The sequence below is a fragment of the Fistularia commersonii genome, chromosome 15 (assembly GCF_037954325.1).
Source record: "Fistularia commersonii isolate RoL2024-O1a breed Wild chromosome 15, RoL_Fcom_v1.0, whole genome shotgun sequence".
Taxonomy (NCBI): domain Eukaryota; kingdom Metazoa; phylum Chordata; class Actinopteri; order Syngnathiformes; family Fistulariidae; genus Fistularia; species Fistularia commersonii.
The window spans coordinates 15179303-15194512 of record NC_141298.1 but is presented as its reverse complement, the minus strand read 5'-3'; the positions used below and the strand labels follow the sequence as shown (position 1 = coordinate 15194512).

Below are 15210 nucleotides of genomic sequence, written 5' to 3'. Positions count from 1 at the left end.
CGAATCTAATCTAATTGGAATGTAGAAAAGGCATTTATTTGTCTCTCCACACTCACAACCTGCTCACTTTGTGAAACCGCAGTCCAGGTTCACCGCTAATATGAACGATAATGATAATAATAATCACGAGTGGAGCTTTCCTTGCAATCCGTGCTACTGATACTGAGCAGTATCGCTCGACTTCTTCCCGTTTTTGAACACTTTAATGATAATGATAATAATAATGATCATGATAATGATAGAGCAGGTGAGGCTGGTTCAGGAAAGGGGAGGTAATAGGATTGCGTGTACCCCGCCGCCTCCTTTGAGACCACACGCCGCCACAGGATGCGAACACGCCGGCCTCCATATTGTAGCAGTGTTCTCACTCCCAGGGGAGGCAGTGAAAGGAGAGTGAAGGTGGCCCAAGAAGGTCATCAAAAAAAGATAAAGATGATGGCAGATGCAACTAAACTTTAGTGTGCCCTTCAACATCCAGACTGACGCCTCGGGCAGAGGGACCGGTGGAACGTGACGGCGAGGTGAGGGGGGGAAGAAAAGGCTAGCGACCAATGTCAGCAGGAAACTAGTCCTCAGGGAGAAACCACGCAAAGCGCGGCAGCTGGAGTGTCCAGCTATCAAATGGACCATATACCAATTCGAGTACCGTCTGTCGGGCGCAGAACTCCGTTCAGGGAGGGACCGCGGGGTTTTTTCCGATAGTTAGCATCCGTGAAACTTACAGTTTACCTTCTGGCTGTTGTCTGCGCTGCAGTTGTTCTTCATAGCAGGCGTCTATGCGGTTGAGGTGGCTTCCTGTCTCACGTGCCGCCAAGGATTCTCTCCACACACCCAGTTTGTTTTCTATTTGCTTTCTCTCTCGTATCAGAACGGTTAGTAAATTACACATGCGGGGATGACACTTGTGTTTTATCTGCCTGCTTCCATGTTTGAAGAGGCAGCTGCTCCATATTGATGCTGACAATTACACAGTGTGATTAATGGACTATAGGGAGAGGCAGAGTGTGTTTAAATGGTTTCTTTTTCTTAGCAGCCACCGCTTTAACAAACCTTATCTCGCCGTCCGTGAACAACCGAGCAGCGGATAAAAGCTTTAATGGTCGTGAAAGGGAATTTACAGGACCTCTTTGATATTCTTACTGTATATCCAGTTGTGACGACTCGGGGTCCAATCATATTTGAAGCGTTACCAGTTATTTATACTGTGTGCCTTTCGCTGAACACCGAGTAGATAATGAAGTACTTATTTTCCCTTTTCAACATAAGATGTACAAGGGGATTTTTTTTGAATGTTTGCAAGTCCCGAGTGACCTCAATGCTCATTTCACTTAAACGTCACATGCAGAGAAGAAGGATTCCAGAAACCACCAGGGAGCCCTAACCCCAAATGAACTTGTACTCGCCCTGATGAACAGGCTTTAACACGCACACACATGCAGATGTGTTAAAGCGGAGTTTGTGCAGTCGGACAGATGTAGCGGTACGAAACGTTAGTCCCGGATCACAAGACATATCCCGTTGCCGGTATTTTGCGGCCCATTGCTTATGCAAGCAAAATTTATCACCGCCGCCTGCTGAGCACACTAGACCACAGGCTTGTGTTGCAGTTCTTTCAAAGTAATGCATACTGGCCCAGATAAAGCCGATATATTTATAGCGTGTTCAGCAACACGTGCTATGTTTGTTATTTGAATGTCATTTTTGCTGTCGCTATCTGTAACGTCACATGAAAGACTGTCTGTCTGTGGAGGTTCTCGGTCATCCGGGTCATGGTGAATTCTTCTCAAAAATCTTCTTTTCTTGGCTACTGGACTTGAATTTCTTCATTCGAAGACGTTTCAGCCCTCATCCGAGAGGCGTCTTCAGTTCCGATGACCTGTGGGGAGTTTCCAAATATATGTTATGGCGGCTTGCTGTGGAAATGGAAGACTTGATCTGGAGAAACTAGGTGTAAGGGGCGGTTGTTATGCTAATGCTGGTGTTTTTTGTTGGAACAAAAGGGCAACTCAGTGACTCCAAACTACCAGGAAAGACCCACCGCCAGTAACCCAGCTTCAGATCATGCGATCCAACAGGTTTCCCTCCTTTGTTTAGCTTTGTCTTTTCCCATCCCAATCCAGGTAATCCCACCTAAATTTCTCTTTTATTCCAACGAACGACACCGGCATTAGAATAACAACCCCCCTTTTGCCTAGTTTCTGCAGATCAACTCTTCCAATTACCCCAAAACCTGGCAGTTATATTCATGATGAGGGCTGAAACATCTTCAAGTGAAGAAATTCAAGTCCAGTTTCCAAAACAAGAATATTTCAATGAGAACGACTGTCTACCCGTTCACTTTCTATCACATCATTTGAGAGAAGCATTGCTTGAACATGGTTGGGGATGTACCTGGATCAGTCATGGGGTGTAAGGCTATCCCTTCATGTATTCAGCGGTCACCAGGCGAGAAGTGGGGTTCACCAAAGACTGGTTGCTAGGCGCTCACAGGGCCACAAATAAAGACATTCACTCTGTCATTCACACATCATATATAGAAAAACAAGCATTCACATGTGGATTAGACCTATGATTTTTCACTCATTAACACATCGATGAACCTCCTGCGTGTTTTTGGAGGAAAGCGGATAATGAGGAGGAATCCCGAGGATACGATTGGAAGAATATGGAGACTCCAAACAGAACCGAACCGGGGACCTGTGAAACGGAGGCGATAACCACCTCGCTGCCCAATCGATCTGGCGACTGTGAAATATATTTTGGACAAATAGCTCATCATTGGTGTCACATCTCAATCAACCGAACTAGAGAACCAATGGTATTCTAAGGAGGAACATCTGAAGTCATGCATGTACGGTGAGGTCATGTCCAATTTATCAGAGGTTATGGTTCCAGAAAAAAAAATAAGATCTTGGGAAAATCAACTAATGCGCATTGGCGATGGGTAAATTAAAAAAGGCGTCATCAAGGGAGCATCAATATTATGATTCACGATGGACTCTCCGTTTTCATCTCATGGATGGAGAGGGTTGTGGCCATTTATCTTCTTTAAGAAAGCCTTAATGTGGAGAGCATTTGACGGGCATCAGTGTAATAATTAATCTGTCATTATTAATTCATTGGCCGGATTTACATTTCCCCTTCATCTTTAACCTGGGAAGGGACAAGTCTATGACTGGAAAAATGAAAAAATAAATAAATAAATAGAAGTAAAGATTAAAAATATACAGATGAGACAAACGATGATAAGCTTACAACGAAAAAAAAAAAAGCCAAAAAAAAAAACAGATTTATTCTTCAATAGGCATCAAGATTAAAATTTTGTAGATTTCTTTTTTAGATCCAATCAGATGAAGGCTCTCAAAAAAACAACTTTTAATTACTTTATTCCAGCCGTTCCAACAAATCCAGTCATCATCATAGAAATCTTTCTTGAAAACAACTCAAACATCAATCTGCAGCTGCACCGGGCCCGGCTCACCAAGAAATATTAACGTATAATCTCCAATATAATGGGAATAATGATCCATCAGAGCCACCAATCACATGAGTGACAAGATAATTATTCACCGATCCAAGGATTCATGCTGATTTTTATCCTTTATATTTAAAATGGGATGACACATACAGTATGTTTGTAAGACAAAATGACAGCTGTCTTCCGCATGCATCATAAATAAAAAAAATGAGTTTAGAAAAAAAAAAAAAAACATTAAAAATATTCGACCCGCGATGATGTGTTTCTGAGCTGAGGATGACTTGAGTGCGCTGTAATATTTGAGTGAACGGAGTGTTCATGAAGTTCAGTTCAGACAGCCCCTCTGAGACAAACACCCAAAGAAGATTTCGATTTGGAGAACGAATCTATGCTAATTAAAAAGGTCTTGATACGGACTCAACAAATAAGGAGATGAAAAGGCTGTGTTCGGGGGGAGGAGACCGACAAAACTACTGGATCCGCGGGTTTCAAAGAGGCAATTACCATGGTAGCTGACCCAGTATTGCCTCGAGTTTAAATCATCCCTCCTTCTGGAGCCGTTGTTTTTATTTTACTCGTCAAGCGGTTACCATCTTTAATTTTAAATAAGAAAAACTTGCGTCCGAGAACGAGGCATAAAGAAAAAGCGGAGGGATGCGGAGTCTTACAAAACTTGCAGTTTACACATTCCCTTCCGTTCACGTCGAGATTCGAGATTCAGATTCGAAGCATTTATACATATAAAGTCACATGCGCAGTGCAAAAACAGTGAAATTCCTACTTAGCAGTGCATTTGGATATGTTCTGATAGGAAGATATGAATATGAACAGTGCAATAAGAGTGCAGCTTGGTTGTGCAACTCACAAAGTGCAGGAGTTAGAAGAATGAGTGTTTAGGAGTCTGATGGCGGTCGGGTAGAACGGGTTCTTTAATCGTGTCGTTCTACATTTCACACTCCTGCACCTCCGGCTGGAGGGTAGGAGTGTGAACGGTGCATGTTGGGGGTGGGTGGGGTCCTTGGCGATGGAGACAAGGCAGCTCTTCTGCGGACTCCAATGGTAGATGTTCTGCAGAGAAGGCTTTTTGGGGATCCACCCTGCAGGTGTCTGCGGTCCAGAGCGGCGGTGCTGCCGCACCACAAGCCGATACAGCCGGTCAGGTCAAAACCCAATCGTAGAGTTATTTGTTTTATCGTTTTTTTGTCGTTCGACCATTTCGAATCTTTTTCTGACTGTGTTTGCAGGCGTTCTCCGAAAAATCTGACAACCACTGTGCTGATCCAAATCAAAATACAGTATAAATGAAATATAAGGGGAGAGAGAACATACGCATGCAAAACATACAATTTTTGACTAAATGCAATGCAGTGTATCAATAGACCCAAAATAATTTACTACTTCTGCGAAGTTAAAATTAGTGCCTGTCAGCCTCTGTCAGTGTGAGGTCTACTTTTAAATAATTGTCCTTTTAATAGATTTTTATCTAACAACTTGTTGCCCGCTTGTCAGGCTAACAATCAACCCCCACCACCACCACCACCACCCTTGTACTGCTTGTAATTGGACCGCGATAATGGTTCCACAGAAGCTGGAGCTAATTGCTAGAGAGGCTAATGGCTAATATCGCTGAGGTGCTCATTTATGCGCGCTGCCATCCTTCCTCTGCTTTAATGACTCATTCCAAAGTGACACTGATGTTGTGCTAGAATTACGGCTCCGACTGCAGACCCTTGGTCTTGTCTGTCGATGATGATGGCGGTCATTGTTTTTACATAAAGAATAATATGTGGAGGCTATGACTTATAGATCTTAATTAATCGGGGTAATTTCGACCGGCAGTCAAAGTATATTGATTGATAGCAAAGTGTAAATAATTTCAGCTGTGACTGTCCGTGAATTTACAAGGAGTGTTCATTTTGCGGTGGAATCCTTCAAGGGTGTGTGTGATGATCCAGTTTCTGAATACAATCAGTACTGTATTGATTGCAGTCACTTCTGATCTGTTTTCCAATTGGTCTTTGTTAGCAGGGTTATAATGAGCGTAAACACCAACCACGACAAAAACACACACTCTCTGAGAGTGCTGGGAAAACAGTAGAAAGTTGATAATAGCCCACGAGCCAGCTTAATTTTTAATTTATTTACGGATTTATTCATTTATCCTTTTTTTCGTCTGCCCGCACCCTTCAATTTTTTTAAAAAAGGAAATCTGAATTGAGATTGTTTTGTTGAATAATAAAAGGAAGCCGGGAGACGAGCGTTAAAACATTCTAAAGAAAAAGCAAAATAAATGAATAAAAAATGTGCAGGGATAATAAATAAGCTTTTGTGATAAACACTCACGCACAAACATGCACGCAACCTTTTTCCTTTATCTATCTAGCTATATATATATATATATATATAAAATACGTCATATTGGATATTGATGTTGTGGTTGAGATGGTGTTGGAGAATGCAGGAAACGGTCGATGTGTCCTCTGGATGCATCTTTTGATGTGCACCTCTTTTTTGTGCGTTTCTTTGCACAAGCAGACCCACCAATCAGAAGCCTGGACTACTTGCCCCGGTAACTGACTTCCAGCTGCAGGCTTGGTGTGTCAGGGAGAGATGAGCTGGAGAGAATTTAATTAGCACCTCATATATTAGTAAAACCTCACGTTTAGCGTGGGGGAGGGAGTAAATCCTCGTGACAAAAATCAGAGAATTAGATAGGGGGTAAAGATCCGAGGAAATGAAAGTATATATTATCAAGCAAAAGAGCAAAAAAGTATCATGTCAATACATTATTGGATTGTGTCAATATTATTCTGCTTAGGTGCTCATTGTTTTGTGTTTGTGTTAGTCACTGAGGTTATTTATTTTCATTCTATTTTATTTCATTTTTATATTTATTCATTACGGTCGCACATATACGATTAAATTTAAATATTTACTGAGTTAGTTCATTTGGAGAGGTTATGAGTTAATTCCATAAAACATTAATAGTTTATCTAATAAAAGAGAATACGCTTCATAGTCTAAGGATTGGGAATCATAGAATCTGGGAATCACATCGAGAAAATAATAAAGTTAATCGTCAATTAGATTATAATATTACGGTAAATTTCCGTACACCCATGGCTATCATTAAAACAACCGCGGCACGAGTAAGTCAACAACCGTCACCCGCACTCTGCCTAATATTGTTATTCATGATGAAAATGTTCAATTACCTGTGCAAGTGGTTCCCCTGGTCATATGCAACAAGATGATTATCCCGAGCCCGCAACCTTAGTTTCAAATCCCCTGCCGGCTACAACCATGTAAGCAGCCCAGGATTTGGAAACATAATGATATTATGCTAATGGAGATGTATTGCTGGTTTGACATTTCTTCTGATTGAGATTGTTCATATCTATTTTCCAGCCGTGCTGTCGGAGCTTAAGGTCCGTCTGTCACCAGAGCATGTTTTTAGCATTCCTGGTGTCAAAGGCAATTTGTTGTGATTCTGAAGCTGGTTTGTTTTGAAACTTTGGTTTGTTAGTTTTCCATTAAATCGCAGTCTCACACTTCAAGCTATGTGCCTTTCAGGCACAGCGGTTCTAAATTCAATGGACTGATTGCTTGGAATCGGTATTTCCGAAAGGACTGCACCTCTTTTGGAAATTTTGGGACCAAAATATGACAATCTGAACATCATGTTCACCAAAATCCTGAAAAATGTTTATCATTTATTTATCTGTCTATTCTTTTTTTTTTTTTTTTTTTTTTTTTTTTATCAATTTATTTGAACTTTTTTAAATTTTTGTTTGATTTCCTTTTTTTCTTCCAAATGAGTTCCACCGCAGTGTTACCTACCTGAGACAGAAATCTAGCGAGGCTCATAGGAGATGGGTCAGGGTCCCCATGTGGTACAGCTGCACCAGAATACAATAACAACAGTCAATAACAGTCAATACAACAATAACAGTCCTGTATTTGCTGTAAAAAAAAAAAAAAAAATCAAATAATGAATAATTAATTAATTGACAATTAATTAATCAAAGCGATTAAACTTAGCAGATTTATCAGTTCATATATAAAGCAGGGAAAACAAAGAATATTGCATATGCATTCTGATACAACTCAAGATGAAGTAAACCTGGTCTGCTGCCGTTCTCTCTGTGGGGAGGCAGGCTCTGTAAAACTCCGACCAATCATTTTGATAATGATTATTTATCAATTTATTTACTAATGTGTTGTTTATTGATTTGAGAAATCATCCATCCATCTTCTGCCTCTGCTCCATAAATTAACAAATCAATGAATAAATGAATGGTTATGACACAGTCATGGAAATTTCTTCCATTGAATTTCGAACTTCATCAGTCCAGCACGCTGTTTGTTATTCACATTTATATAGTAAATGCAGTTACATATTTGTTGTTTTTTTGTTACAGGGACCCACAAATTTGTGACCGAAGGGGAGCATCTGGAGCTGACCGCCGTCACCAAAGAGCAGTCAGGATCTTACGAGTGCATCGCGTCCAATGACATCTCCTCTCCCGATGTCAGGACAGTGCAGGTCACCGTCAACTGTAAGAGACAAAAAACGTCCGATTCAGTCGCCAACATTGTTGTGGAACAGCTCTGTGATAAAGATGTATTACTTTGTACCCTCGCTTTTTGCGAAAAGTGAATTTCCGTAGAGTGGTGTGATCATTTTTACTTTACTGTGTTTTTTTTTTTCCTTCAGAAACATTGTCACAGGCGGTTGGCGTTTCTGTGTTTTATTTACAATTGAAAATGGTTTTATAAACTTCCACCGGTCCCGTCGATCAAAATACAAAAGTGGACCGACCGAACCGTAATCGTCGTCCCAATCTTGCGACATATTTTGCGAGGCTTTTGCGACGTTTGTCATAGCTGAGAGATGTTCGTGATGTTGTGAGACCGGTCTCTTCGATTTCTTCCTCTTCTTGTTGCTTCTCTTCCACGCCGGCGGACTTCATCATCTTGGCAAAGTGCTCGTCTGTCAACAGATCTGAATGGCAGCCATGAGAAGCAAACTCCTCTATGCGCACCAGCAAAGGAGATCTTAAATTTTATTTATTTCATAAAATGAATTTTATTTTAATTTAAGTCTATATTTTTTCTGTTTTTTTTTCTTCTTCTTTGGCTACAATATAGCTATTTCATCAAGGGAGATATTACATTTCATTTGTTTTATGAAATGAATTTTAAATTTTAGTCCAATTTTACTATATTTTCTTACTGTCTTTGTTTTTGTCTTCTTTGGCTAGACTATGGCTATTTCATCAATTTAGTTTAATTTTACTGTATTTTTTTTTCTATTTTTTTTTTTATTGCTTTTTTTGACTAGAATATGGCTAGTTCATCAAAGGTTATGTTATATTTGATTTATTTTATAAAATACATTTGAGTTTCATTTTACGTTTTTTTTTTCCTTTTTTTTTTTTTCCTTCTTCCTTGGCTAGAATATTGCTATTACATCAAAGGATATCTTGTATTTTATTCATTTTATAAAATGAATTCCAGTTTAATATAACTATACTTTTTTTACCTTTTTTTTCTTCTTTGGCTAGAATATAGCTATTTCATCAACGAAGATCTTGTATTTTCTTTATGTTTTAAAATTAATTTTAAATTTTAGTTTAATTTTACGATATTTCTTTACCGTTTGTTTTTTTTTTTTTTTTTCTTAGGCTAGAATATTGCTATTTCATCGCCCCCCAAAAAAATCAAATACTGCAAAAAAAAAAAAAAAAAAAACGCTAAAGAACAATAAATCGCGAGAACCGAATAACTAGCGATGGCGCGAAAGCCGAACCGCGAAGTGGCGAGGGTCCACTATTAATGCATGAGCTGAGTGCGCAGCCCAGTCATATTCCGCCGAGGTGCACATTCACATCATTTCTTTGTGTAAGAAATTCACTTTGTCCTGTCTTTTACAGATCCGCCGTTCATTTCTAACGCAAGGAGCACGGGCACTGCCATCGGACAAAAGGGAGTTCTGCAATGTGAAGCCTCTGCTGTCCCGAGGGCAGATTTCGAGTGGTACAAAGAAGACCGCAGGTGAGTTTCTCCTCAGAGCTCTTGGCTTGCAGAGACACACAAAGACTTATCCTGCAAAAGTGTCCTACATTAATTGTTTATAAGCCATGTAATCGTCTATTTTCTCATGCATGTTTTCTTTATTATGAACATCGGGAAAAATACATTTGCTCACGCTAAACTTTTTCGCCACAAGCAGCAATTATTGTTTGTACACTCATCTTATTGCTTTATGTAAGAGGCGTGCAGGTGGTTGGTTCTGGGGAAATTATTGGATAATTCTGCTTTTTTCAAACTCAGGAGAACACAAATAAGCTCAGGATTAGCCCCAGAGCCAAACACAGGTTATATTGCAGTGTTAAATGGTCCCTGATGGTGACAGCGGCATTACTCATCGGTTCCAGAAACTTTAAATCAGTCCTCTGGAACAAAAATATGGAGGGCGTGTGTAGCGTTGTCATTATTTACGGACGCCTAGAACTGCAGTCAAGGTTCAGAGGAACATTTAACAACCAACAGGGAATAAATTAACACTGTGCAAAAAGAATGGGTCCATTTGTATCCATTGGATTCATTCAACACCCAAATTATGTGAGACTTAATCATTTCAGTCGGAGAGAATCTCAAACAATGATATTTTTATTCCTTTTTTCACCCCTATTTTCTGAATCGAGGTCATTCAGTTTGAGGATTTTGATTTCGTGTTTTGCGATCCTTTCGTTTCAATTTAGCTGATTTGTACTTTCAATGTCAGACAACACATCTTCAGCTAAATGTATTTAAAGTTTTCAATCGGGAATGAATAATACCTTGGTTTGATGTATATAAATGGCTTTCTTGCAGCTTCTTATTTTCTGGTTTGATGAAAAGTTATGACCTTAAAGCCTCTCTTAGCTTTCAAGAGAAGAACACTTTCTATTTTCCTTATTTCTTTCCAGTGGAAACTCTAAAAATGACTCTGTCTGTCATGCAGGCTCTTCAATGGAATAAACGGGGTTAAGATAGAGAATCAAGGTAAACAGTCAATGCTTGTCTTCTTCAATGTCTCAGAAGAAGATTATGGGAACTACACATGCGTTGCAATGAACGCCATGGGGATGACTAACGCCAGCATAATCCTTTATGGTAAGTTCAAGCTCCTAATTTTTACTAAAAGACTTGTTTTTATGATTTAATTACTGTGTTTCATTATTTTCTTTTTTGTATAATCGCAAGGCGGCGTGCATTCGAAACAACAGAATAGTAAACGCTCGTGAGTAGTAAATATTTAGTGCAGAAAAATCAATTCATTACATGTTAAGCATTTATGTTTAAGATAAGAAAAGATAGACTTTGTTGATCCCCATTGGGGAAATTATTTTGTTACAGCTGTTATTGCGTCGATAAATATAGAGACAATAAGAAGATGGCAGAAGACATTCACAAATGAATAGACAGCAAAGAGAACAAAAACATATATACATATTAAAGTATAAATAAAGGCAACACTAAAATAACACGTCCTGGGTCTGAATGAATAAAATATTCTTATTCGATACTTTCTTCTTTACATAGTTGAATATGCTGACAACCAAATGACACAAAAATGAAAATCAAGTGGGAAAAACGCACTTCAGTTTGATGAAATGTCCTTAAAACAATTTAAAATGAATCAGTGCCGCTTCCTAAGTGGATCTCACACAAGGGTGATTGACTTGGAGTTGCATTGAGTTGTTTAAGTGTTCCCTTTATTCTTTTGAGCCGTATACACACACACACACACACATATATATATATATATACACTGCTCAAAAAAATAAAGGGAACACTTAAAAAACCCATCCTAGATCTAAATGAATGAAATATTCTTATGAAATACTTTGCTCTTTACGCAGTTGAATGTGCTGACAACAAAATCACACAAAAATGATCAATGGAAATCAATTGTATCAACCAATGGAGGTCTGGATTAGAAATCACACTCAAAATTAAAGTGTAAAAACAAACTCCAGGCTGATCCAACTTTGATGTAATGTCCTTAAAACAAGTCAAAATGAATCTGTGTTGCTTCCTGAGTGGACACTATGATTTCACAGAAGAGTGATTGACTTGGAGTTACATTGTGTTGTTCAAGTGTTCCCTTTATTTTTTTGAGCAGTATATATATATATAGTGAATATATAAAACCTTAAAAAAATCCATATTGACAAAGTGGTCTGCTACCAGGTGGAATGCAAACCGGAAAGCCAGTTATTGACTTGTGGTTTAGATGCTGAGAAGCAGCATGACATTATTTTAGAGTTTTTATACACCACAAGGACAAAATATGAAGAATAAGTAGCAGGGAAAATGATTTTCCTCCACAGCCGTTGGTAACACGCCCTTAGTTACTGAAACGGAATTCCAGTGCAAAATACCTGATGACGTTATTCCACCTTTCAGGTCCCGGTGCGATGCATAACGTCAACGGCGCGGCCGTGTTGCCCCACTGCTCCGTTTACCCTCTGCTGACGGTAACCTTTCTCTACCTGCTGAAGTTCTGATCTGAAATGTGACAACCTTCAAGCTTCTCTCAGCACTGAACAGCAAGAACAGACTATTAGTCCTTTAAAAAAAAGAAAAAAAAAAAGAAAAGAATGGAAATCCGAGAGTGCCAGTGGTTCAATCTTAGTTTTCTTTCTGTTTCGTTCCGGTTTTTGCATTGGAGTCTGTTCTCTGTTGGCTTGCCGGGACTGAGAGATCTCAATCTGAAAAAGTAAAAAAAAAAAAAAAAAAAAATCTGAAACATGCACTAATTTGAGGCTGGTAGTACCAAGGTCATGTCACCCCAAAACCTTTTTATATATGCGAATAAGGGAACAATATAAAAAAAAAATAAAATAAACACACGAAATAAATAAATGTAACTGTTGATAGCTGGCTGTTTATTGCCCAATATTGAAGTGCACATTCAGATTATTATTATAATTATATTGCTATTATTATTACTATTATTATCATTATTATTATTATTGTGTAATGTCCTGTTCAATATCTGTACAATACCATTACGCTTTTTTAAGTAAACGATAAAAACGGAAAAAATGAAATGTGATTGTTGAATTTTACTGTATTTTTACAGTTGTATGCAAACCACAGTTACCGATCCTATGAGATAAACAGCTGATAATGATAAGTAGAATATGAGTTCTCAGGCCATGTCCTATAGCATAGTGCATCCAAATTTTTAATTCCATTGTAATGCGTGTAGAACATGTACAAATGTGTACAGACAGTCACTGGATTGCTGGTTTTTCAAAATGTATTGTAAAGACTGGCAAAGGCCGAATCACAGTATCAAAGCAGCTTCTTGGCATATTCATGAAGATTCCTTTGTACATGATGGTGGTGTACTTCTGTTTTATTCCCTTTTTTTTATACCTATATGAATACCATGCTTTTTTGTCAACTTACTACAAAATAAACCGTTAAATAAACCTTATATATTAACCTTAAAGTACTACTAGGCGCCACATCAGCAACTAGTGTAGCATAGCGCTTAAGATTTAGAGCACATGTGCTACTAAATGCGATAATAAGCATTTGATTGCAATAACTCACAACACGGTAATAAGCATTAAGTAACTCTTCAGAAGTGAATTCTTAATGTTAGGGTTTGCTATTGTCAAAGCTTATATTTGCTATTTTTATTTTTGCATGCTTTTCCAGGAGGGAGATCAATGCCCGTATCAGATAAATCCCTTGTAGATCAGACATGTGACATATAACTGAAATTTGGCAGGTAAGAAGTTAGTGTTGGCTAAATCTAACATGATACGAACACACACACACACACACACACACACACACACACACACACACACACTTATCATCAGGTGTAACCCGATTGTCATTGGCTGCTGCTCAAAAAATTATTAATACTAAAATATTTGCAAACATTGAAGGTTTTAATGATGCTTTTATTCAGATAAATCCGAGAGTGTTTTTTTTTTTTTTTTTTAACTGGAGAAACTAATAAAAATGATGTTTTCAAAAACAAGCATTAAAATTCGTTGGTCCTGACAAGTCATTAACAGTAGGTGAGACTTTACTGAAAAGGGATATCGACACAAAGAGCTTTCAAGGCTCATTTAATACATTTTAACATAAACATTTACTTTCTGAAACCAAACAGCTACCTTGTGCTGCTCTCGCCCCGAACATCCACTTGTGCATAATGGATTTAACGTGCAGAAGATTTAACCCAGCATTTCGTCACTTCGGGTATTAACTGACTGATATGGGAAGCAAGGTTTGCGCTCAAATATGCCCTTGCAGTCATTCCAAAAAACAAGCGTTTGATCGTATGTATGAGCCACTTTCATACTTGTCAACTAAAATAAAAAAATAAATAAATAGAAAAACAGAAAAAAAAAACCTTGCTCACAGACTTCCCCCAAGCCAGATAACAAGGATATTTCAAGGGACGGTCAAATAATCATAAATGAATGTGCCACGCAGCTGCTGCGATATGTTTTTCAGGTGTTATGAATGTGCGCTTTTAACCCAGTTTAGCCCCCCCGCCCCCTTAGAAAACATGGGAATCTGCTCGAGATTACGGGAACGATTGTGCCGAGCGGATGCATTTTCAAGCCACGTTTTAATTTTCTTTAAATTATTTTTATTTATTTATCTTTTTTTTTTTTTTTTTATTATTCGTTAGCCTGCATCCGCCACAAATTTCCAGTGACGAGGCTCTACTTGCAGCACAAGTGATTGATAACGTGATGTTCTGATATTGTCCAGTTCACTCCTGTGCATACATATGACTAAGAAGTGTTTCGACAACAAAAACAACAGCGATGAGATTGATGTACGTGGGAATGCTTTTCTTTCTTGTGCTAACATGTTCAGTTATGTGCTTGTAATGATGAACCGGTCTGCTGCAGACTGCCACATGACGTGATTTGAATTCTGAGAAAGGTGCGATTGAGACGCCCGCCAAAATAAACCTGCGGGGTCGCCGTGACCCGTTTTATCCCAGATAGTGGAATATGATGCATATTGATGTCAAGATCATTCTAATTTGTTTGGAATCCTTATTAAAGACAACTGGTACCGGAATTTACCTTTCCAAGTTGTATCCTTGAATATAAATAATATGTTGTAGAAGATTTATTTACGTCATTTTGTATAAATGGTTTAAGGGTTTTAGTTTTAATGTATTCCACTGTATCTATAACCCTAATGCATAATTCTCTGGGCATTTTAAATTCACTTGTCCTTTTTTTTTTTTTTTATTCCTTTCTTTTTTTGTTAATTGATTTTACAATGTTTGATCCAGTTGACAGCTGAATTGTTTCAAATGTTTTCTGACCTTATCGGGGGTTCAGCTTACAGTAGTCACTATTGTGGTATATTGTCATCGTATCATTTGATTGAGAGATTGCAAAATTGTCCATAAACTGGTTACATGTGAATTCAAGTTGCCACTCGTTTCTTCTGCCGATGACACTCCCGTGCGCGTCTTTTATTCAAGCAGTCCGATTAATATTTGGCCGTTAATGATGGATCGGCGCTCTATTTAAAAGCACATTCCTCGTGATATTTCACCTGCACATATTTTTTAGCCAGTTGACTCGACAGAGGAGCGAAGGAAAAATAACTCACGGTCCGTTTCTGGAAGCCACTGTTGTGTTTTTAGCTCTTCTCAACACGCCACACTTCTTGACATGAAA

General features: G+C 38.4%; 1 protein-coding gene across 1 annotated transcript in view; it reads left to right on the top strand.

The window, feature by feature from the left end:
- opcml (opioid binding protein/cell adhesion molecule-like) overlaps positions 1–14952 on the top strand; it is a 445832-nt gene extending 430880 nt beyond the window's left edge. Inside the window, exons 5-8 of the mRNA XM_086160104.1 lie at positions 7900–8037; positions 9415–9535; positions 10488–10639; positions 11936–14952. Coding sequence (XP_086016230.1) covers positions 7900–8037; positions 9415–9535; positions 10488–10639; positions 11936–12036 — 512 coding nt within the window. The 3' untranslated portion in view covers positions 12037–14952. The remainder of the gene's footprint in view (positions 1–7899; positions 8038–9414; positions 9536–10487; positions 10640–11935) is intronic.
- Positions 14953–15210: the final 258 nt, after the last annotated feature.